The 24,986-nt window shown below is 50.8% G+C and overlaps 1 protein-coding gene across 4 annotated transcripts; it reads right to left on the bottom strand.

The window, feature by feature from the left end:
* Positions 1-295: 295 nt before the first annotated feature.
* Positions 296-24,986, bottom strand: HAS3 (hyaluronan synthase 3). Of its 4 annotated transcripts, none has more exons than XM_036834028.1 (4): positions 24,898-24,986; positions 7,812-8,447; positions 4,472-4,573; positions 296-3,658 (listed from the first exon to the last, which is right to left on the bottom strand). In XM_036834028.1, the coding sequence occupies exons 2-4, from the start codon at positions 8,445-8,447 to the stop codon at positions 2,735-2,737; spliced, it is 1,662 nt and encodes a 553-aa protein (XP_036689923.1). In that variant the 5' UTR covers positions 24,898-24,986; the 3' UTR covers positions 296-2,734. The 4 variants fall into 4 exon arrangements, with proteins under 4 accessions (XP_036689923.1, XP_036689925.1, XP_036689922.1 ...); XM_036834030.1 differs by lacking the exon at positions 24,898-24,986 and adding an exon at positions 19,884-19,932; XM_036834027.1 differs by lacking the exon at positions 24,898-24,986 and adding an exon at positions 11,584-11,682.

The following is a 24,986-nucleotide window of genomic DNA, read 5'->3' as shown; positions in this document are numbered from 1 at the left end:
TGGTTTTTAGCCTTAGCTGGTTAACTAGGGCTCACTCACTGGCTCGTAATTTCACCAAAGACCCCGTCCACTCTCTACAGTGAAAAATTAAGCCACCATAGGTGTGCAGTTATCGAGGTAGACCTACTGTATTCCCCAGGTCCAGAGGCAGCTGTGACAACTTACCTGCTTCTGAGTTCCACTGGAATTTCCTTGGCAAACCTAGTTCTTCCTCAAGTACCAATCTTGAAACTGGAATAAAGAGCTAGCTTTTGTTAAGTACAAGGAGGGAGGGAGGAGCTCAGAGGTACCAGCATTATGTGAGAATCTTTATTTTGACAAATAAGTGCAGTATAAAAAATCTGACCTGAAAAAGTTTAAAAAAAAAAAAAGTAAAAATAAATACGTTTACAAATTATTGTAGAAATAATACAAAAGAGGATTAAAATTCTCATGGAGGAAAAACCAAAATGTGTCCAATTGTATAAAGGCTCTTCCCTTACAAGAAACGGGAATAAAGCTGAAGACCCAGTTTGGTTTCGCTGCTGAAAAATGTACAGAATAACTTAGAAAAACCAGTTGAGGTCAAACGTTGTGGGCCCACTACTTGTACCTGCCTACTCTTGATCTGGAGAAAGTTGATTGTCACAGAGCAAGGCAGAGCTGATGGTAGGACAGCCAAGAGTTCTCCATCTGGGAGTCCATCCTACGTTAACCTTCAAGTAAAAGCTGAAGTAAAACAAGCCCTTAGTGAAGTCTGAGCTCTGCAGTTGGCTGACCAGATTTCTTCCATTGTAGTGCTCAAAATAGTTTACTTCTTGGCCAGCAAAAACACGGAAGAGCCTGGAACAACTGCCTTCAGCAAATGCCTGCCGCCTCTTCCCAGCCTTCATGGATTAGGCCTGATGTCAACCAGCCGTCGTCTTCTTACAAACTCAAGGTCTGTGTGATGCAGCAGTGTTCGCTGCAGCTGGAAAACCCCTGAGTTCATGGGAGATGAAGGGAAGCACCAGGGTTTGCCAGTCTGGCTCAGAGCACACTTTGTTCCTTCGTAAGAAGCACCTGGGCACACTAGAGGCTTGCCCCCTCGACTACTCTCCACCTTATTGCTGGTTCTGAGGGCTCAGCAGGCCCCTCTGAGAGTGGATGTTTGGCGAGAAAGCACACTTGAGCAAGCAACCTCTAAGTCAAAGGCTTAGTCAATATCGCAGTTTTCAAACCCAAGAGCTCAGAACAGTCTGTGGATTGCAAATCTGTAGACAATGGCCTTCCCTCACTCCCCCTCCAAAAAAGAGGGAAATCAAACAGCGTCGAGAGGCGTGAGAGAAGAGAAGAACCTTAGGATTTAGATACCAATTCCATCTCCTAGTTTGGTTTCTGGACAGAAGCAAGCAAATGCAGTAGTGACTATCCACAACTTGGCTGTAAGAATTCCCTGGAGAAGCCACTGAAGAGAATGGACAGTCTCAACGATGACCAGCTTGGATTGAGGGTTCCCTTAGGGAACACTGAAAAGCTTTCCATTAGAGGTGATTGTCAGCAACCGTAGCCTGAACGTCATGGGTACTGCTCGGCTGCCAAGGAATCTGTCCAGGCAGTTCCAAGACTGTAGCCAGTGTGGTCAGAGGCTCCTCATAGTTTTTCCCCACGTGCTGAGGGCAGGCTTGCCTATTGCAGAGGGGCCCGTGAAGAGTCCAGGCTCTGTGTCACTCACCACCTTGAAAAACTTACCCGATGAGGAGGAGGGTGGAATAGGTGACTATCACTGTGAAGTGAAGCGAAGCGAAGTGAGGAGGCTGTCTTAGACTCAGTCGGAGTTGAATTTGAGAGCGGAATTCAGGAGTGTACAGGTTGAAATACCCAAGCCCTCACTTCCTTTCTGAGCATGTTGGGGTTTAATTTTCCTGGTAGATGACGAAAACATTTTACCTCCTCAGCAGAGATCACAGACAAGACAATCTAGATATCTGGGCAATTTCCAGGTAGAATACATTCAGCTCAAGGCCTCCATAGAGCCTTGAGCTATGGCCTTTAGCACCACCACCACCGTTTGTTCCTCCTGGCAAACTTTCCTTTTTAACATATATATAGACACACACACTTCACACTTAAAAGCAGTCCAGAGCTAACTCCCTGCTAGTTCGGCTCATCCTTGGGATGTTGAGATGTGGAATGCAGTACTTCACATAAGAAAGCACCATTCCTGGACCCTGTTTTCTGACGCCCAAAGATCAGGCTTCTGGGCCTTGTATTTCAGGCACAATCTTATTGCATTGATAACTAGATTGAGGCGGGGACACGTTACTAGCTGGCCCAGATCTCTCAGAAATTCTCCCACCATCTCTGATTTTGTTCAGGTGGGCTAAGAGAACCGCTTCCCACGGGCCCTCCTTGCTTACTCACCCATCAGAAGCTGCCACTGAATGGAACTTATTGTTTGGTTTAGCACACTTCTGAGTTCCCTCTGGATCTCAGGGGAGGAAGTGGAATCTTGCCCAGAGGCCACCGTGTACACAGAGGCAAGCAGACAGGTGGCCTGAAAACATACATGCCTCCTCCATCACCCTGAGCTGGACTTGCCTCTAAGCAGAGCTGGCCCAGGCCGTATTACAGTCACCATTCTTTGCACTTCACATTTGTCCTTTGGACCATTAAAAAACTAAAACAGCACTCCCTCCTCCCTCCCACCCCATCGTCTCCATTCCCCTTCCCTCCCTTACCCATTGCACTTGTCCCGCTCTGCTTGAGGGCTACGTCACACCTCAGCAAAAGCTAAGCTATACTGCTCTGGCTTCTTCCCGCATCGCCGGGCAATGATGGCCAGATACAACATGAGGAGGGCCACCCAGTAGCAGCCGTACAGGATGGCCCCAGAGACAAGGAAGGCTAGCTCCGTCTCACTGAACAGATCCTGGCAGTAAGCCGTGTAGGCCAGCCCCCCAAGGAGGACTGCCACCCAGATGGACACAGGGATGAGGCCAATGAAGTTCACCACAATGGTTTTTCGACCAGAGGTACCCCAGCCAGACTTGTTGATGGTAGCAATGGCAAAGATCTTGGCTGGCAGGAGGCTGGACATATAGAGAAGGGAGTAGAGTGACATGAAGATCATCTCTGCGTTGCCCCGAAGGAAGCAGGCGTATGTAGCCTTGATAATGCCCACCAGCTGCACTGTCAGCAGGAAGAGAAGAATGTTCCAGATGCGGCCACGGTAGAAAAGCTGTATGACCGTGGCGATAAGGAAGAAGGGGAAGAAACCCGTGACCACTGATTCGTAGGTCATCCAGAGGTGGTGCTTGTGGAACCACAGAGAGTTGTAGAGCCACTCGCGGAAGTAAGACTTGCTCCAGCGGGTCTGCTGGTTAAGCCACCGGAGGTACTTGGTGGGGGTCTCTGTGAGGCATTTAGAGCGAGCTGTATACTTAGTCCTGTAGCCGAGACTCAGGACTCGGTTGGTGAGGTGCCGGTCATCCCCAAAGCTGCACTTGCTGCCTAGGAACTTCTGATGGTACCAGTCCTCCAAGAATTGCTGAAGGAGGCTGTTACGGTACATGCCCAAGGGCCCGCTAATGCACTGCACACAGCCAAAGTAGGACTGGCAAGCCCGCTCCACGTTGAAGGCCATCCAGTACCGCACACTGCTCAGGAAGGAGATCCATGAATCGTATTTGTTGAGGATCTGCAAGGGAACCAGAGATGCTGGGCCTCCTTGCCTGAGGACATGAGCCCCAGGAGACAGACACCAGAGACCACGAGGCCTCCCTACACCCCAAGTTCTGGAGCCCATTGCTCCAGTTCCTGGCCGTTGAGTCCTCGCCCAGCCAGAGCTGGGAAACCAGAGGCTCAGAGGAGGCGACCACACCCAGTCACTCTCCCCAGCACCAGCCCCACCTCTCCTCTGTGTCATCTGCACCGACTGTCCCAATGAAGTTGCTCTAGCAGTCAAAGCCACCTTCAATCTCAGGAGGCAGCCTGTGGTCATGGCCAAGAGAAAGGCTTGAGAAAGAAGCAGCCACCCCAGCCACCCATCCTGACCCTTTCTGCAGTTGGAAAGCTTGGGAAGACATGGTATGTTACCAGCAGTACCCTTGGAAGAAGATCTGACCCTTTATTTGTACCATACTGCCCGGAGCTCTTCAGTGCAACGTCCCTAAGAGCAAGGGTTTCTCAGGGGTCTAACTTCAGAGTTGCTTGCTGCACCATTGGCCAAAATGGAAGCCCCCTCCAGGATGGATGGCCTCAGAACACTGTGCCCCTCCCAGCAGCATAGGCTCTCTATATACCTGTTAAGTGATTTCTCCCCACTTAAAAGAACAGGAAAGGAGTTGGGTAGCAGGTGAGCCCTTTGATACCATTGAAAACTGTCAAAGAGGAAACACCCCTCCAAAACACTAGGAAGTCAAGATGCCCATTTCCCAAGCATATCCAATTAGATTAAGAAGCAGAAAGAATCCAGACCCCCCCCCCCCAGTAATCCTTGGTTACTTCTTACTTGGACATCTCCCCCGACTCCTCCTACTTGGGGGTCCTCCTCCAGGACTCGAAGCATTTCAATGGTGCAGGCTGGATCCAGCACAGTGTCAGAGTCACACACCTGCAGAGGGAATGCACTGTCAGTCCATTTTGACCTCAGGTCTACACACACACACACACACACACACACACACACACACATAACCCTTTCACATGATACACTTCAAGCCACTAACAGAGAAATCTATGCTAAATAGAAGGGGTGAAATGAATAACAAAGGAAAGTAAGAAAACGAGTTCAGGTACCAGGCTTGATAGCCACTAGACCGAGAGAGAGATCTCCGGGAGACTTTCAGTGCTGGGCCCAGAAAGGGAGAAATGCTTAGCACTGGACAAATCTTTAGCCCCTTACAGAGCCAGGCTCCTCAGAAGTGGTCTTAAAATATTTCTCAAAATATTATTTTTCTTCAAAATAATATTTTTTCTTCAAAAAGTCATTGAAATCAGATGACAAGCATTGTGGCTAGACCACGGCCAGCAGACATTTCTCAGAAGGCCAAGAAATGGCTCCTGCCAGAGGCTACTGCCCAAAGCTTGCTCATAGGATTATTAAGAACAGGGTCTTCCCTGTTTTCAGCCTCTGGCCTCTTAGACAACCAGCCTAAGTGGAGGGTGTATTTAGCCCAGTCACAGGACCTCTAATGAGGCTGCCAGGCCTTCTGTGTTCTGTTGGCCAAGTCTCCCAGATCAGAGCACAGCATGGCCAAGGGCTGCTCTCACGTAGATTCTACTCTGGATGGGCCTGGAAGCTGGCACCAGCTACCTCCAATCAGGACCTGGATCAAATCCTGCCCACCTGCCTGCCTTTCCTAGGGTGACTCCTGGTTTATTTCTAACAGGTGGCCTGTTATTGTTATTAGTTGAACCTGGGCTACGAACACTTACCCTGGTGGCTGACTCCTCTGTTTTCTAGAAAATTTAGATGATACAGAAAGCCCAGATAACCACTGAGTAGAGGAATTGGTTTCCTGACCCCTGACAGAGCAAAGAACAGTATCCACAGATAAGCCCAAACCCTGTTCTGCAAAAGCCTAAAATCCTTTTACTAAAGTTGCTGAGAGCCCATTAGCCTTCAGGAAGGGGGCTGCCCTCTACACTCCAACCCTATGCTTTCTCTCTCCACGTTGGAAGACTCAGTGGCCATAGACAAGCAGCAGAAGGCAGAGGGGGAACCAGGCAGAGTCATCACAGCCACTCCCTCCTACCTGCACAATGACACATCCTTACAATCCTGGCCCAGACTGGGAAGGCCCCAGGGAGCCTCAGGCCAGACTCCCAGAGCCCCCTCAGCTTATAGGCCAAGCTTCCCAGGGCTGCTGGTCTCAAGACTACTTCCTGCCATGACCCTATCTCATTCCTCACGCTGCTTGGCTTCCCTCACCCCGGGGAGGTCTTTCCAGCTGAGCAAGGTTAGGAAAGATAGAGCTCTTGGCTGCCTGAGTTTCCCCACTGGCTGGAGCAGGGTTATCTCCCGAAGAGAGAAAGACACCTTCAGCAGGGCTCATGAAGACAAGCAGAAACCCAGAGTGTTCAATGACTGGCGCCCAGGGCTGCCCCAGGCAGTGAGCCCAGAGCCGTCAAGAGAAAGGCTGGCTCAGGTGCATGAGCCTATCTGCTGATCCACCAGAGCACAGAGGAAAGGAGGAGGTGTGGTAGAGCAGGTCTGGGGGGATCCTGTGCTTCAAGGGAGTAGATGACAGAGTCACGACAGCTTGAGCACGTGCCACGGCTCAAGGGCTTTTTCTAAATCTTCTGAGTCCCCAGGCAAGTCTCAGAGGCCCCTTGACCCTAGGTGAACTGCAGAATCAAGAACTGTCTCACATCCCTCCCTCTCCAAGGCTGAGAAGGTCCTTGGGCCTAGGAAGACAGAAAAAGACAAATATGCCAACTCTCACTGCAACTTTCTAAACAGCCAAAAACAAAAAATCTGTGGCAAGCTAATTTTAGGTGGGTACAGTATAGAAAATTTGAATATTGGAGTACGCAACATGCTGTCAGCAAGACTGCTGGCACGTAGGTGGGCTACTGCAGCAGCCGCTATCCATTCAAGCGATAGAGAAGGGCAGGAACAGAGGAGTGGACAGTGGATGCTGGACCAGAAATCTGGGGTCCTGGGTGTCAGTTTCTACTTGGTACTGAAATGCATGACCTTTCATCAGTTTTCTCTAGCTTCTGTTATTTGAAAATTGGAGCAGGGGACTTCCCTGGTGGTGCAGTGGTTAAGAGTCCACCTGCCAATGCAGGGGACATGGGTTCGAGCCTGGTCCGGGAAGATCCCACATGCCGCGGAGCAACTAAGCCCGTGCGCCACAACTACTGAGCCTGCGCTCTAGAGCCCGCGAGCCACAACTACTGAGCCTGAGTGCCACAATAACTGAAGCCGCGCACCTAGAGCCCACGCTCCTCAACAAGAGAAACCACCACAATGAGAAGCCCGTACACCACAATGAAGACCCAACACAGCCAACAATAAAATTAGTTAAAAAAAGAAAAAGAAAATTGGAGCAATGTTAACCTTGTCAACATAATAAAATTTCCAGGCTGGTGTCAATGCCTGGTTTGGCTGGAAGCTAGGCAGGGTCTGTTCAGGGTCCTGGCCCTGCCAAGATGGCTGCAGAATCGGGCTGGGGGATGATTCGCACATGTCCCTCCACCTCACAGATAAGAACTTGACACCGGAAAGAGTTCGACTTTTTAGCCCATAACTAAAACTATTTGAGTGCTTTGGAGCATGTTTTTTTTTTTGCTCTTCCCCACACTTCTTTATGAAGAGGCTCATCCCCATGTTGCCAATATCGAGGCAGTATTGCACAGAGGACAAGGACAGACTGCCGGGGCTCAAATCCTGGCTCTGCACCTTACTGCCATGTGACATTAGGCAAGTTACTTAGCCTCTCTGTGCTTCAGGCTCAGTTTCTGTAAGTGGAAATAATAATAGTACCTATCTCCTAGGAGTATTATGAGGATTAAAAGAACTAAAATGTATGAAGTGCCTACAACAGTGTCTGGTATAAAGTAAATGCTATACACTTTACACTTGTTTGCTATTACTGGGATACCAATCCATAGACCTGCCCAGAGTCACAGAGCTAAGTAACAGCAGAACCAGGATTCCCTCCCAGGTCTTTTTGACCCCAGGACTGCTGTTGAGAACCATGGTGCCTACTGCCTTCTTAAGTGCAGAGGAGGAATGTGCACAACACAAAGGACCTAGACTGGACCTAAAAGTCCCCAGGAGAGTATGCCTGCCTGGCTGGACACATCCGCATGTCCACACACACCTAGGGAGGCACGCTTACCTGGATGTAGTCCACTGAATCACCAAGGGCCTTGAAGGCCGTGTACATGACCTCTCGCTTGCCTCCCCACTTCTGCATGATGCACGAGAAGGTGCTGGCCCGCACCACGTTGCGCACGCGGTCCATGCCCTCCTGAAGGCTGGCCTCCGTCTCGCCCTCACCCGCCTCATGGAAGTTGCTGCGCCACACAAAGAAGCCGGCTTGCTCGGTGCCACCTAGCACCTCATGGAAGATGTCCAGCATGTAGGCATCCTCCTGGCGATTGCCATCCACCACCATGACCACCTTGAGGTCGGGGAAGGCGATGCGCTGGGCTGAGCGCAGGCACTTGCGCAAGTAGTCGGGGTCCTCCTGGTATGCAGCGATGCAGAGCGCCACAGAGCGCCGCAGCGGGGAGGGCAGCTTCAGTGGCCGGCCTGCCCGCCGCATGCGCCGGTGCTCCAGGAAGGCAAACAGGCTCTGGATGAGCAGGTGCAGACCCAGGATGGCACCGTACAGCCCGAAGGACAGGTAGTGTTTTTCTGTGTGGATGAACTGGTAGCCTGTCACATAAGCTGCCAGGATGCCACCCAGCACTGCCAGGGCAAACAGGCTGGTGCCCACCACACGCAAGGCTGTTGTCAGCTGCACCGGCATCTGGTGGGAGAAGGTGGGAGATGTGTGTCAGGCGGAGGCAGCATCCCTGGTCAATGGCAGTGGGGGCATTTTCTCTGGGCCTGGCCCAGAACCGGGAAAATGACCCACTAATAAAAACAATGACCATTTATTGAGCATGACTAAGACTGTAGACTCAGAAGCCAGACTACTGGGGTTCAAATCCCAGCTCTGACACTATCTGTGTGACTGTGTTCTACCCCTTAGTTAATTCATCTGTAAAATGTGGGTTGCAGCACTAACTTCCTAGCATCTTTGAGGATTAAATGGGTTACATATGTAAAGCACTTAAAGTAGCATTTATTATTGTTAGACAAACCAAAGCCAGAGAGAGCTGTGTGATACCTAGCTGGTGGCAGAACTGGGATCTGCCTGACCCAAAGCTCTCATAGGCAAGCTTCAGTAGGGGTGAGCCTGAGGCCAGAGAAAGGTCTGAGCACCTGAGGGGCCAGGAAGAGGGAGGGGGGGGGGCAGGGGCAGGTAGGCAGCCTCTACCTGGCCTATACCCACTAGGGGATTACACCAATGAGGCCCATGAAGAAAGTGGGGAAGGAAAAGATAGGAAATAGAGATGCCAGAGGAAAAAAAGAAGGAAACAGCTTCCCTTTCTCAAAACAGCTAAATCGGTAAGAGAAAGTTTCCCTATGTTCTCTGCTTTCTCACCTTTTTCTCATTTATTTGAGAGGCAGGAAAGAAAGGGAAAGCAATCAGGAAAAGCAGACAAGGTAAAGAAGAGGAAATGAGCGCTGGGGTGTGGACGGCCCTCCTGGAAGCCCAGCACTGGGGCACCAGAGGGAACTGCAGCCACCACTGCAGCAGCCTGGGAGGGGTGGCTGCCTGGGAAGCCCCATCTACTTGGTCCTAGCGCCCACATGGAATCTCTGTCCACGTCCCCCTGCCCTGCCACTCCTGAAAATGCTGCCAGGTTTTGTTTGCAACTAAGTCAGGGCTCCTAGCATCTGCCCAATTGGAAATAGCTTTTTTAATGAAAAGAGCCTAGCACTCGGAACCAGAAGTCTTGTGCTTGAGACACAGCTCTACTACCTCCTGGCTGCCTGACCTTGCCCAAATTCTCTGGGACTTAGCATCCCCCCCAGGAGGGGTTCCAATGGTTTCTTGCTCCATAGGTCTCAGGTAAATCATTTTACTGATTAGTAGCCCTGAAAGACTACCCAAGTGGGGAGGTGGATGGGGATGGGAGAAGGCTGATGAGGCCAGCTCCCTGCCCTCCATTCTGAGGCCTTCTCCCCATCTCCCCTCCTTGCCACCTGCCTGATCTGGAGAATCCTGTTTCCTCCACCACCACCACCACCCACCCTTTGCAGACAATGAGGTCTCACTTCCAAGCTTGCTCCAAGTCTAAGTCTCACTAAACCCAACTCCTGACCCCCACCTCAACACAAACACACTTTCTTGCCGGGGGTCTGTTCCCCTGCCACCTCTCACATAGGAGGGGTAAGGAACACGCAGTTAGTGCCTCAATCAGCCGGAGACTCAGGCCTCAGCATTCCAGCAGCTTCGGTCCGGAAAGTGCTGTTGGCAGCCTCGCCTCTCCGGGAAGCGCGGCCTCCGGGCGCTCTGACCCGCCGTCCCGGGGAGCCTGCCGCGTACTTCCTCTGCAGGACTCCCGTCCTTCCTTCTCTCCCCCGCCCCCCCAGCCCGCAGCCATCGCACGCGCTTGCGGCCCAGGGGTCCCTAGGCCCTGCATCCACCGCCCAGGAACGCCCCCGCCACCCTCTAGAGCTCACATGCCATGGGGGCGCTGCGGGCACTACTGCCCGCCTGCGCTCTGGGAAAGGGCAGGGGGCGCCGAGGCCAACCCAGCGACCTGCCGGGCGCTGGCGCCCCACCTCGGTGCAGTGCCGGAGGCGGTGCCCACCAGGTTAACGCAGCCGGGAAGGCACTGGCCAGGCTTCTCGCCCACGCCAGAGCCTCGCCTTCTGGCGAAGGCGGTGCCGGCCACACCCACGTGCGGGTTTCCCAAGACCCAGTCTGGAAGAAACGGAAAACCCAAGGAATCAGTCGACCCAGGCCTCACTCATCTCCTCGGGGGCCCCAGCTACCTTGGCAAAGTGTGCCTGCAGACAAAGACGGCGTCCCCGGTGTCGCCGGCCCCCTCCTTTCCCAGGCGGGACACCCTCCTCCCCTGCTCAGGAAGTGGAGACATTACCTCGGCACCCCTACGCCACACAGGACCCAAGAAGGTCCCGCAGCTGGAGACCCCACGTGCAATCAGGCGCTGGTGCGAGGCTCTGCCTCAGGTGGCCCTGCCCAGACAGGGGGCCGTGTCACCCCCAGGCCGTTGGAGGGAGCCTCTTGCCCCCCATACCCTTCGCTCGGAAGGGATCCACGAGAGCTCGGCCCCGGTAGGCTAACGCGCACCCGGCTTCAAGGGCAAGAGGTTGGGGGCGCTCCCTAAGCCCTCCCCCCACCCCCAGAGATGAGGGAAAGAAAAAATCCCCAGACAAGGATGCACGCCGCCAATCTACTCCCAACACTTTGCGGGGCTGCCCAGTCTGCAGCCTCTCCAGCTGACAGGTGCGCCCTGCTGCGGGGCCCACACGCGTCGGGGTGGAAACTTGCGCGCGGGGTAGGGGCTCTTTCCTTTGCGCCCGGCCGCCCTCCCGGCCCCTCCGAACCCGCAAGGGAAGGGGAGCCCAGGCCGCGGGTACGTGCGGCCATGGCCCGGCTGACCCGCAGAAACCCGGGCGCCGAGCATCTCGGTGCCTGGACAGGTGCGAACCCCTGGGCGGGCCTGGGGCAGGGAGAGACTCCAGCCAGCCTCGTGCCCCTCACCGTCGCCCGCCTCCCAATCCATTCACAAAACAGGAGCCACAAGGGAGGAAGGGAGGAGAGGCTGGAGAAGGAGGATGGAGGAAGAAAGGGAGGAGGGGTCAGCGGGGAGGGGGGCTGCAGGAACGGGAGCCGGGAAGCTTGGAGATGCCGCAGCCCTCAGCCCGCCTGCCGGCGCTGGACGCCGCGCCCGCACGGCCCTGGGAGCCGGCGGGGTCCGCGGGGCTCAGAAAGAGGCACCCCTGGAGCCCGGCGCGCCCGGGTACCCCGCGCAACCCGCCCCTCCGAGGCAGCCGGCCGGCCGGCCGGCCGGGCCTGCGCTCACCGTGCCGCCGGCTGCCCGCGCTCCGGTGCTCAGCAGGCCCGCGGCGGCTCCATGCCCCTCCTCCCGCTCCTCGCCGCCGCGCCTCGCTCCACCGTGCGCCGCCGCCACCGCGCGCTCAGACTGAAGAGCTCCGGCCCCGCCGAGCCGCCTTTAAGTACCGAGCGCGTCCCCGCCGGGAGAGGCGCCCTCCTCCGGCCCTGGGGCCGGGAAAGTTGGGGAGAGTGGGAGGGCTCCCCCGAGGGCCGCGAGGTAGCACCTCCTTCCCGGTTCGGCCGGAGGTAGCCCCACGCGGCCGGCGGGCGGTGGGACGCAGGGTCCCGAGTGCACGCGGCTACTCCAGTTCGCAAAGACTCAAGAGTCTCCGCACCCTCCGAAACTGGGTTCCCCAACCGGGGCCGAAAGCCGAGCTCCTCCGCGCTCGTTCCGGGACCAACTAACTGCCCAGGGGGAGGTGGTCATTGTGCTCAATCTAGAACCTGAAGCGTAGTTAACTTCAGTATAACCCATAAGGGCTTCCAAAATTGTGACTCTCAGTTGCCCCTCCTCTGCAAAGCAGGCGAGCGGGTAGAAATCCCTCGACTGCTGCACGCGAAGGGACTGTGCGCTGTATAGGGTACTCCCTAAAGCCCAGACCCCAGAACCCTCCTGCCGGCAAAAAAAAAAAAAAAAAAAAAAGACGCAGAAGAGAATACTTGTTAAATACAAAAAGATTGGTCAAAGGTGTTAACAATTGTGAAATTGTGACAAGCTTAACTTTGAATCCCGCAGTGGGGCGCTGATGACTTTAAACACTTTTTCAAAAGCTGCAATGGTTTTCCAAGAACCTTGGAAGTTCCGGTGTCCTAAAGCCAAAACCAACTCTCCTCTCCTTTTTACATCTTTATTTCCGACATCCATGACCTCCTATATTCCCAACTGATCTCATCACCAGAGGTTTCCAAGCTCCCAAAAGCTGGTGCTAGACTTGGGTGAGGTGAGGTCGCATGGGGTTGGGGGGAGGTGGGGAGTTCTTAGCAGAGGAAGTTAGTTTAGAACCAGCTGAACACGCTGGGTTTCTAAATCTCAGAAAACCTTGGAGGTATTATAATTGAAGACTAGTAAAAAACAAATTTACATATCTTCCAGATACACCTGGGACAATTTCCATCACTTTTTCCAAGCTGCAACAAATTTATAGGAACCTGAGTTGCAATCTGTAAGCTGCTCCTCTCAGAAGTCTTAGGGGCTCACCCTGACTCACTCTGGGCCACAGAGCTCACCCCTCAGTCCCCCAGGCAAGCAGAGCCCTGGCACACCTACTCCACCCACCCGCATCTTGTGTTACATAAACCAAATCATTTCAGGCTTTTGCTTGAGAAAATCATCACTAATATGCTACATGGTTTAAACATTCTTTGTGTGCTTTTTAAAACTAGTATTCGCAATGGGAATGTGTTTTGAACCTCAGATGGCCCCTAATAAGAGCAAACAATGCACAGGTGGAGAGAGAAGCCCTTGGTTAAGAGGACTCTGGAGTCAGTTCTGCCACTAGCCGTGTGGCACTAACCTCAGTGTCTTCATCCCAGAAATGGGATTGAGTATCTACTTGACAGGGTTGTCACAAGGATTGAAGCGACTGACTGAGAGTAAGTGCTCAATAAAGGTTAACTGCAGCCAACTTCAACCAGAGAATGGCATCTGCTTGCCGATGCTATGGATTCTACATGCCTATCCCTCCAGGACGTGACACTTGGTGACAGGAAGTTCAGAGATCAGTGTTCATGAAAAATGCCTTGTCTCAATTGCATTACGGACTCCTTGAGCTCTAGGCCACCGCCTCTACATCCAGGGGCATCACAGAGCCTGGAGTTGCCAGAGGCTATCTGGTTCTACCTCCCACCCAAATTTGCCATCTGCAAAATTTTAGAACAGGGAAAACAAGCAGGGGCTGGGCGGCAACAAAAATGAGTGCGTCGGCCTGGTGGGGAGCCCATTTACAGGAGACGTCCCTTTGAGAGGGAGGCCCCAACGTGGCCAGGTGCTCTGTTGTTGAGAAGCCAGAAATCCAGATTTTTATGTGAAATCTCCTCATATTGAAGTGTTAGCTACTAATTCAAACGTTAAAAAACACTCCACAGGCCAGGCCAAATGTGTCTGTGAGTCAGATCCAACCAACTGGCTGCTTGCAAGTGACCTGTTTAGACGCTCAAGGAATGGAGCAGCCAGTTTGGAAAGGTCCCGTCTGCCCTCAGCAACACAGCAACATGACTTCTTGGGTGCAAGTTTCCTGGGGCTGCTCCAGGATCATCTCATGCCTAGTTAATTTCTAAGGCCCCAAATTTGTCCCACAGGCTTAGTGCCTGTCTCACTCGGCTGGTTCCAGGGAGGTTTATAGGGGGTGCGCTGGTACAGCACAACCTCACTAGTCAGTTAAAACCTCCGAAATGAACAGCAGGTCCAGATGCAGTATTATGAGAACAGTAAACAGTCTGCCCATATCAATTGCCTTGGCCCCCTAAATGGCTTCCCCCGGGGAGCAAATTCTCTTTTTCTGGTCTGCAGGGCCAGCAACCTGGTGTTATCAGGCAGCTTGGAGAGCCTTTACCTTTGTGGCCCGGCAGGATTTGCCTGTAATTAACATCCACTTTGCCCTGTCCTATTTGCATTCATCTCTTCAGGGGGAGATGGGTAGGGGAATCCTTAAGGGGCTGATACAATAAAGCTCACGTTTATCTCTGCTTACCACTGGGGATTTAGAAATAGGACTAATTCCATACCCAATTACTTAAAAATGTGAATTCAGAGGTTGCTGAATTGGCTTTTACACAGGTTCCAGAGGGTAAACCTCCTATTCAGCTCTGTAGCAGAAGATTCACGCGGCATTTCAACATTCATTTACCAAACACTGAAGACCTGCTCTGAGCAGAGAAGGATGCTTTGGCACTGCGAAGTCTCAGGCTGGTCCCTGCCATCTAGATGGTTATCCGTTTTGAAGACAAATATACTTGAAAAATTAAGTCACCGTACAAGAAAGTTTATAATTAAATGTTGATGAGAGAATCCAACTGCAAGAGTTTGAAGATTTCGGGAAAGAGATCTCTGTGAGCTGGTATGGGCTGGGCAGAGTTTCATGGAGGACTTGAGCTGACTGTGTAGAGAGACAACAGCATTCTAGACAGGAAACAAAGCTTACGAACAAGAGTAGGTAGAGGAATGGGTGAGGTGTGTTTGAAGGCCAGCAAAGAGAGGTCTGGATGAAACAAGAAATTTACACTGAAGAAGTTGCAATGGTGCCTGCTCTGTAGAAAGTGCCTGATAAAGTCTAGCTGCAGGGAAGAAGGAAGCTAGGGATGGATTCTGGAAGGCCCTGGATGACTGAATAAGGAGTTTGGATTTTATCCAGTAGGTAACAGAGAATACTGAAGATGTCAGAGCAAGGTAGTAAGAGGTTAAAAGTATTGTTTGGGGATGGCTGAGCCAGTGGTGTTTTGGGGTAAGGACTAGGAATGGGGTAGGAGACCTGTAAGGAGGCAGATAAACCACAAAAAAGGGATGAGAAAGGGCAGCTGTGAGAATTGTTGGTGCTGCCCTCAGGAAGTGGAGGTGAGGGCAGGCAGTGCCAACTATCTTGGGCACAAGTGAGAGTACAGGTGGAGGAATAATCAAGGAAAAGAGACTTCTACAGTTCGGAGGGTGGAGGGGGCCATTCTCAAAGCTCTGGAGGGTTTGAGATGACTGAAGCTGACAGTACCACAAACATATATTTCACCTTTCAACTAATTTTCAAATCCAAACCCATGAAATACTCAAATACCTTTGTGCCAATAGGAGCCTGCCATTCGATCCTTCTTGTCATCACTCGTGCTTGAAGCTGCGGGACAACCCTGCCAGCCAGTAACCAGGAGTCGCTTTGCTCCGCTGGTAGCCTAGTGAATGACTGGGCGGGGGAGGGGCGGAGGGCTGTTCTAGCTCCACAGGCTGCCCCCTCCCCCTCTGACCTCACGCTTTAGTGCTCCACCCAGGCATCCAGCCCACAGCCCACAGCCTCTAGCGAAGTCAAGCAGAATGGGGGATGGCAGCCAAGCCACCGAGTCTCCCCCAACCCCTCCAGTCTTCATCCCATCCACTTCCTCTGGGCTGACCACAATCAAAACCTCTTGAAGGTAATGGAGGTGAATTTAAATTGGCCCCCAGAGAGTAGCTGGTTATGCTCCCCAGCTGACCACACAGGCCTCCTCCTCAAGGCAGCCTAATCTACCACACTCGTTCATACATAATTCCAAGTGGAAAGTGTGTGCCTTGACAGCGGCAAGGCAGCTACTACCAAACAAAGTTACCCTTTCATAACTCTTCCCTCTTACCGACAAGTACTCTGTAATCAGTACCATTTCTAGGTGCTACGTTTGAAGAAGCAGGCTTAAGGACTTTTCTGTCCTGCAGTTACAATGGTCAGATTTTAACTCCAGTCTCTCTCCTTGGATAGAAGAGTCATTTTCATTTCAAATTAAAGGGCCTCTGCTCTGCTGGAGGCAGAGCTGCCAGCTCCTACTAAGGGGCTAGGTTCTTTTATGCTGGCTTGAAGGTCAGGATTAGAAGGGCACACAGAACGATAACCAAGTGTCAAGCCAGACCTGGAAATGTTTTCTTGAAATCCTCAACAGGAAAAGCTCTTCCTGGCCATCTTTCCTTCCTCTCCCTCCCCCAGGTGAATGCAGAAAGAAATCCAGAAGGCGATTTTAAACCATAACCTACCTTCTTGGCAGAATATTGTGCAGCTACTAAATATAATGTAATGTTCGGGAAGAGAATGTAGGAATAGGCAAAAATGCTTATAATGCAATGCTAAGTAAAAAAGGCAGGATACAAAAATTGTCATGTATGAATGACTACATTTACGTTGTTGTTTTCTTTTGAATCCTATGAATTAAAGGGCAGGAGAGAAATTCACCCAGATATTAAGATCAGGTTTGTTTAGATGGTAGAACAATGAATTTTTTCTCTTTGCCCTTTTCTCTGTATTCTCCAAACATTCTATAAATAAGTATAATAGTCTTGTAATAAAAAGATTATTTTAAAATGATATGAATTGTAAATTCACAGAATTTCCTTCTCAACTAGCGCTGGGTGGGATACAGCCCATATCATACATGGGCTCGTGTGAAAAAGTCTGGCAACCTCAGTCTACTGAGAAAGCAGGAAAGTTGGGAGGGCCAGGGTATAGGATTAGTGGTAGCCAAAACTCCAGTACTTTGCTTTATTTAAATCCCTCCCACTGTTCCTTTGAGAAAATTTTTGCAGGGAAGAGGGCAGTATGTAGAGCTGTGCCTGCTCATCCAGCAACTCTGAGTGAATTATAAAAAGACTCCTTCTTCCTTCCTCCTGGCAACACAGCCCAGAGCCAGGGCACCGGCTTGCCTGGCATGGCCCAGCTGGTGTCAGCCCCACTCAGCCCCTGGTCCAGGGTCGCGGTGATCCTGGGGAAGGGAGGCAGGTGCACTAAATGTGGGCTCTAGTAGTACCCTGAAAGGATGCTTTTCCTGAAAAAAAGTATTTCCAAGAATGATGATGTCAACAGCACTGCACTCCTGCCCGGGGAGAGGCTGTCTCCTCTGGGTGCTGTAAACCCACCCCCATGCCAGTACCAGTGGGTACGTCCACACCCACACGTGCGTGTAACATACTGTACACAGAACGGACACACGCATACTTGCTCGTTACACAAGCGCACGCTCACTTTCCCGGACTTGAGCGGGATGCAATCCCAGCCTACAGCCCCAGTTGCAGGATCAGCAGGAGAAGAACAAAGCCACTTAAGGTAACCTTGTTCCAAATTCATTTGGCTTCGTTACAATAACATCAACCACAGTTCTTAAATGTGCTGGCGCTTCTGCTTCATGTCCTTTTTCTTGATTAAAGACACTGTTAGTCACTGTCACAGAGGAGGTCTGAAGCTGGATCCTCCAAAAAAGCAATTAGAGAAGAGCTGAGGGTAGAGGCAGTTCCCGTCGGCTCCTTCGTGGGGAGAGACCCCCCAAAATATGTCCCACTCTCAGATTCTTTTTGTTAGGATACCCCCCCTAACACACTCACACTCTCTCTCTCTCCCTCCCACTCCCTCTCTCTCTCTCCTCTTTTCTCACCAGATAAGCTAATGTAGTGGTTCTCACGTCTGGCTGCTGCACATTAGACTTTTAAAACCTGGGGAGCTTTTTGAAAAACACTAATGCCTGGACCCTATCCCAGATCGATTTAGTCACAATCACTGGGGGTGAGCCCCAGGCTTGAATTTTTTATTTAATTCCCTAGGAGATTCTATTACACATCCAGCAGTGAGAACACATCCTGAGGATTCTCCTCAGCTGGGTTTGCAAGTGCATTTCTGGCACTGGGAGGACAGCAGACAGACAGCCAGTCCCAGAGGTGAGCTCCAGAGCGTACAAGTATCTGTCCATTTTCCTCCAGCACCATGCCTGCCACACTTGTTTGAATTAAGTGACCTTAAAAACTTAACAATGAACCAATGAGCTATTAAGCCAGAAGGAAAAAAAAGAAAAAGGAGATAAGACGCTGATTTGAGATGGAAATTAGGAGGGAGAGCCAAGGAGAAACAGAGGCGGGCAGACAGGACCAGCTGGGCACGTCACTCCCCAGATCTCCGAATCTACCTGGAATTGGGTTGATATAATCTTTTTGTTGGCAAAGGTGCTGCCTGCTTTTTCCAGAAGAACTGGGGGAAAGCCATGGAGGAGAGAGTTGCCAAAAACAACTAGGATTAGTTTTTGTTTTACAAAGGACAGGACTTCTGCACACTGAGGGCTTTTCCCACCTAGAGGACGGGTTAGGGTAGCGGATCTGGGCTGCTCTCTTTTGGGGCATGGAGTCTCCACGACTCTCTCTCACATGGTCCTGGCCTTGGCCACAGAGAAACACCCACATGGCTGATGCTGGAGCCCTGTTCTTTGCACTCTCTGAACAGCACTGATAGTTTCTTTGGAAAGTGGCAGGGGGACTCACCCCAGGCCCAGCTTTTCGAAGCATCAGCACCACCATTCTTTTAGTAAAGACAGCCTAATTTCAGGTTGGCCCTTCCCTAAGATTAACATGGTCACCATAGGTTTTGAAGTTTGGAAAGTGGTGTGCGGTCTAATAAAGGGGTGTGTGAATGTGCCCCACCCAGGCACTGTTCTGAGCAGGTTTTAGCTCTTAAGGCAGACAGTGAAGATTAAATTTTACATCATTTAATAAACCACTTAAATGCCCAGTAGCTCTTCCTAGTTCCCCAGCAGAGAGGGTGCTCCTGCAGCTCCGAAGCTGCCCCGCAAACTGCCCTCCTCTCGTAATACCAACAACTCTCACCCTCAGCCCCCTTGCATCTCTGAGATGGAGTTAGGTGCTGGCTAACTGGTTCCTATAAGAACTAGCAAATCAGAAGCTAAGACTTCTAGCAAAGTCAGAAGTTTCTCTGCTCTAGTGCACTCACTCGCTTCTCCCTTTTTCTCTTCCCATCTGCAAGAACTTATCTCTCTGGACCTTATTTTTCCCTTCCGCAAAATACAGCCATTAATTCCAGTCTCATTATTTTCTCTGAAGGAATGGTATGGAATAGAGCTATCAACGTATATATGCGAGAAATACATACACAAGCATTAAAACGATCCATTGTTATCATTCTGAGATACCAAAATCTGAGAACCGAAACCCTGCTTACAGGAGGTAAAAGGGTAAAACAACAAACCTTCAAAGGAGACATTTCTGGGCTCTGACTGGAGTTCATGGGAAGACTTACTACATTTTCTATGTTCCCACACACGACGTGGCAGCTTCAAGGGTCTACTACCTTAGCCACCCCCAGAAAGAAGAATAGGCCTTTCAATGAGCAATTTACAAAACCTGCCAAAGTACAGGAGCAGGTGGGCTGGGGGGCTTTAGCAAATATCATCTCCGGCTGCTGGGCAAACTACAAGGTCAAAAACAAGATTTATAACAAGTTCTGGTGTTTGAGGTTAGGTTTTGATGTACGTGGACACTATCTGGAGGGAATCGGGGCTGAGGTTTATCTTGACATACATGGTCCATCTGAACAAGCAGGGAACCACTGTCTTTATCCTCACTTATATTAACAGTTTTTTACCACTTGGAAATATAGTGTCTATTGGGTGGTAAAGCACAGTGGCTAAAAGCTCAGCCTTGGGAGCCAGACTGCCTGGGTCCAAATACTGGTTTGGCTACTTCTCACTAACTATGTAATCTGGAGCAAGTAATTAGCCTCTTGTGTGCCTCAGTTTTCCCATCTGTAAAACAGGGATAATAATAATACCTACCTCAGGACTTCCCTGGTGGCGCAGTGGTTAAGAATCCGCCTGCCAGTGCAGGGAACACAGGTTTGAGCCCTGGTCCGGGAAGATCCTACAATGCCTCGGAGCAAGTAAGCCTGTGCGCCACAACTACTGAGCCTGCGCTCTAGAGCCCGTGCTCTGCAACAAGAGAAGCCACCACAATGAGAAGCCCGCTCACTGCAACAAAGAGTAGCCCCCGCTCGACGCAACTAGAGAAAGCCCGCGTGCAGCAACGAAGACCCAACGCAGCCAAAAATAAATAAATAAATAAATTAATTAATTAATTACTTGCAAAGTGGTATTGTGCCCCTACCGGTGGTTTTGATACACAGAAAACTCCATCCCCTGAAGATTTCCTGGGCCTGAATTATTTAGAGAATGGTGTTAACACTTTGCTGTGGTGACTGAACCTGCACTGCATGGCTATTAAAGCAGTGTCAGCTGAGGATGGCGGAACGTAGATCGGCACAAGCGTGTTGCTGGAAGGAACACTGAAAATGTTCATATCTTCTGGATCCAGCTTTCCAACCTCTTAGGACTTATCCTATAGAAACACTTCAGTATGCAAAGAGTTATGCTTGAGAATCATTGAAGAATCATTGGAACTTAGAAATAATTCAACTGACCATCAAGAGGCAAATGCTTAAAGCAGCTGTGGCTCATCTATACAATGGAAGACACGCCACATCACAGGGGAGAGGGGGCTGTAAGTACTGAGTGTCTCCAAGGTATGTGACTAAAAAAAAAAATCTATGGGACACTCTTTATGGTGACAATCCCATTTTTGTTTTTGAAAGCAGTAATGTATATTCATGTTCGTTTGGGAAAAGGATGAAAGGAAGGAAAGATCTGGAGGGATATACACCCAACTGCTGGTCAGTGGTAACCTTGGGGTAGGAGTGGAGGTGAGATTGTGCGAATTCTTCTTTGTTACATATACTTTAAATTTGTTATTAATTCGTAAAACATATAATCTGCGCGCGCACACACACACACACACACACACGCACGCAGCCAGGGCATTTGTACCTGAGGGCTCTGCCGCTCCTCAGCACTCTGAGGGCAGGGGGCCAGCACAGGGTCGGCATCCCTCAGCTCGTGTCAGCGGAGTTCCAATGACTGCTTCGTGGGACCCACATGCCGGGGCTCCTGTGTGTATATGAGCTCCGGAGTGCTTCCCAAACTGTGCTCTAGTTGAAAGGGCTTTGCTGCTTTACTAATTTTGCGGGGAGAGGCTCCATAGGATTCAAGAGATGTTCAAAAGAGTCTGCCTCAAGCCCCCCAGGAGACTTGGGCCAAATTCCGCCAAAAGGGAATAACAATAGTTTGCCTCTCTGTTCCACGATGTTGTTGTATCATACAAGTTCATGGGTAAAAAACGACCTTCCAAACTAAAGGAAACACAGAGTAACTGATCTTGCTATTCTATGCCCCCAGGGACTGCAGAGTGTCATGGGGGTGGGGGCAGGTAATACCTGAGCCTCCTGGGAGTACGGACCTACTTGAGTCAGCATGAAGAACACTGGGGAGGGACAACAGGGATGACCCTTCAAATAAGTGGGTGCAGCCCCTTCCAGGGCTGATGGTGCAGGTCTGCGCCGCCTCTACACCTGCTGGCAGGCACGGGGTACGCTGAGCACAGCCCTGAGCCCCGCCAACAGGGAAGAGTGCAGCAGCCGGTGTTCTAAGAGGACAACTCCCCAACCCCCAAGTGGCCAGTCAGCTCCGAGGAGAGTGGCGCGTGGAAGTGAGGTGCCGCGCACTGCAGGGAGGCTGCCGCGTGTGACTGCAGAAGCTCTGTGGCTGCAGAACTCGCTGGAGGACACAGCAGAGCCCTTAGAGGTCACGCCTGCTGCTGTCCAGGGGGCAGTGGAAGAAGACCACCCCCCATGCCCCCGTCGTGGTCAGGGCAGAGTGGCTTGCCTCCCACAGCCCACCCTGGAACTCAGCTCCCGTTTTGACTCTCTCCCTTGCCACCGAAATTCCAGCTGCGCTTTTGGATTTCTGTGCAAAGAGACTCCAGAAGCCAATCTGGTTTTGTACAGGTCAGGTGAATCATCCCCCAACCAACTGATCAACTTTCACATGTCTTGGCCATCCCTCCACTGCAGGTGGCAGGCAAGGCTCCCTTCACGCACAGCCTCACAGACAAAGGGATGGAGCAGAGCAGGGACGGAGGCCAGACCAACCCGCCTGCTGTGCTCTTTCTTCCGGGGCCAACGAGGGGAAACGGCTGCTGCCAAAGAAGGGGTTGGTGAAAGGGGATGGGGCTCACCGCTTCCAAACTGAGAAAAAACTGTGGTTGGATGTGAACTCCTTCTGGCTCAATATATTTCCCATTTTATAGCTTTTGTCATCTTGGCCTCAAAGCACTTTCCAAAAACAAGCTGAAGGGGCTTCAGGTGGAAACAGGTCTGTGGCTGCCCCCTCACTCCGAGCGGTGCACAGGCTCCACACTGCTCGGCACGTCGCCCCCTGCGCCCCCTCCGCTCCACTTCCCGCCCGCTCACCGGGCTCCGCAGCACTGCCCCTCCTCTCTCACCTCCGGGCCCTGGCACTTGCCACTCCCTCTGCCTGGACCGCTCTTCCCTCAAGTACCTTCATGGCCGCTCCTTCACCTCCTTCTGATCCTTACTCAAACTTCAGCTTCTCAGTGAGGGCTGCTCTGGACAACTTACCCAAACTCACAGCTCTCACCCCATACACTCCTCACCCCTCCTTCCCGACTTGATTTTTCCCTAGAGCATTTATCACCATTTGATAGCCTGCTTTATTCTTTATCTTACTTGTTGCCTGTCTCCTCCTGCTACAACGTAAGCTTCCCCTGAAGGTAAGCATTTTGTTCACTGCAGTGTTCTCCGCACCTGGTGCAGCGTCTGGCACATAGTAGGTGCTCAACAAATTGTTGTCGTTGTCTGTGATTCGCTTTCCTACCCTCCTGGTCCCTGGTCAGCCCTTAAACGTGGATGGGTCGGCAGAGCCATAGGAAAGTGAAGGAATGGAGAAGAGAGGTGAAGAAAGAAGAATATGAAAATATGGAAAAATATGTGTTTGGTGAGATAAGGAGCAAAGTGCAAGTTAAGAGATTTTTGATTAAATAACAGAAAGTGTGCAGAAGGGTAAGTTTGTGCCAAGGAGGAAGGACAAAACAGCAGAGAGGGAAACTCTCCAGAATGTCCAGTAAGTCTAACCTGATCAACCAGTCGACACTTGGGCAGAGAGCCTGGGGTTTGGCTGCAGCCACAGCTTTGGGCCCCTGCCTGTCTCTTGCCACAGTGCCATCCTCTGGAGACCAAGGGAGATGTGCCGGTGGCCTAGAAGAGGAGGAAGAAGCAGGAAAGGGAAGGGGGGCAAGTAAAAGACCAATGAGTGATACAGGGAGCGTGGGACAGACTGCTATGCAGTGGAGGGGACTGGAGGTGCGAGGCCAGGAAAGCTTCTGCGGCAGAGACACAGGGAGGAGACCGGAGGAGCAGCAGGAGAAGGTGGCCTCACAGGGAGACGAGACGGGCGGAGGCGGGAGGCAAGCACAGGAGCCGCTGTTACACACAGCCAGACACACCTCACGGGCCTGTGCAGGAAAGTGGCACTATTGCTCCTGCCATCTGCCCCTGGAGTTCTGTGCCTTTTTCTTTTTTTTAAGTTTTGCGTTTTTATTATCGTAAAGCTCTCAATTCTCATGCTCTTTCTCAAGGATGGAGACATATATAGATATAGATATCTATATATCTATATACATAAACATGGGAGATTATTTTACAATTTGGTAATTTTTAATATTTTGGTCATATCTGGTGTTTAGAAGGGTTACATTAAGGTATCCTCCCCTTGAGTTTGGTAACAAGGATAGAAAAGGTCACTCTCTGAAACTGAATCCATCAAAATCAATAAAGAACAGATGCTTTTAGCCAGTTGCCAAATAATTCAAATTAAGAGGCAATTTATAAATGGAGATAAGGGGACCAGAATGCTTTGTGAGGCGCTCCCTAGACTAGGTGTTTAGAGAGTGTCTCAGTCTAATCAAGTTGATCAATTAGGATATGTCCTCAGAACTGAAATACATTTAATGCAAATAAAGTAAGTTAAACCAACCATCTAACATACCTAATTTGATTATCTTAAGTGGGTTTTATGAGGTTTAGTTAGAGGAAGGCCAAGAAATAAAAACTTTTAGTGTATATCCAGCTGGTCCAAAGGAGATTCTTCTCTGATTTGAAAGCCCAATCCTGATTTTCTAGACATCCTTGATTTGGAGAATGGAATAATCCAGCTACCTTAGCTGAACGGAAATATTCCTTGAAAACACCTGACTGCCTTTGTTCACTGCTCTCTAGGCTAACCTGGGGGCCATAGCTGTCTGTGAGCTGGCCTCTTTGAAGGGATGCTCATCACAAAGGTTCTAAGCTAAGGACGCGTCTGTAATCTGGCCAGAAGAAAATAGCCTGATGTTAACTGACAAGTGGGCCTGCTTGTAGACAGTCCTTCAGTCACCTGAGAGTTTTGGGAAATTGTGTTTTGGTTCTGCTAGGCCTGGTCACCAGAGAGTGGGGATAGAACCCTGTGATAAAATTCAGCCCTGCAGAGCTGAGGACTGGTTAAGGACTCTGGGTTAGCCTCACCAAGGTGTTGACGACTGGGAGGGGTTGTCTGAAGCAATCATCCAGTATGCCCTCTTTGTCTTCTCTTTTAGCTGCAATCAAAATTCAGTAGCCAAAATATATAAATAGATAAAAAGACGTCTAGAGTGCTACGTGTGAAATGACTTCAGTAAACCTGGCATCAGGTCACCAATACACAATGCACTTTCCAACAGGCATTTAGTACGAACACATTGTCTAAGCATTCCTCTTTCTCAAGGAGCAGAAGACTGAAGGTGGGATATAAACTCTCTCATCTGAGATGTTTGTGGCTCTTTTCTCCTATAATCAGGGCAACTCTGTGCTAACAGTAGCAGAGGGAGTGAAAGAAAATGGCCTGGGAGGGCAAACACAGCACTTACCTTTCTTCTCTGGAAGATTCAACCAGCTTGATTCTCTTTTCTGGAGATCAAATCCTCAGCGCCATAGCTTTCCATCTCAAAAGCAGAAG

The sequence above is a fragment of the Balaenoptera musculus genome, chromosome 19 (genome assembly GCF_009873245.2).
Source record: "Balaenoptera musculus isolate JJ_BM4_2016_0621 chromosome 19, mBalMus1.pri.v3, whole genome shotgun sequence".
NCBI classification, from domain to species: Eukaryota; Metazoa; Chordata; class Mammalia; order Artiodactyla; family Balaenopteridae; genus Balaenoptera; species Balaenoptera musculus.
Note: the sequence above shows the minus strand (reverse complement) of the source record. Positions and strands in the feature narration are given on the sequence as shown.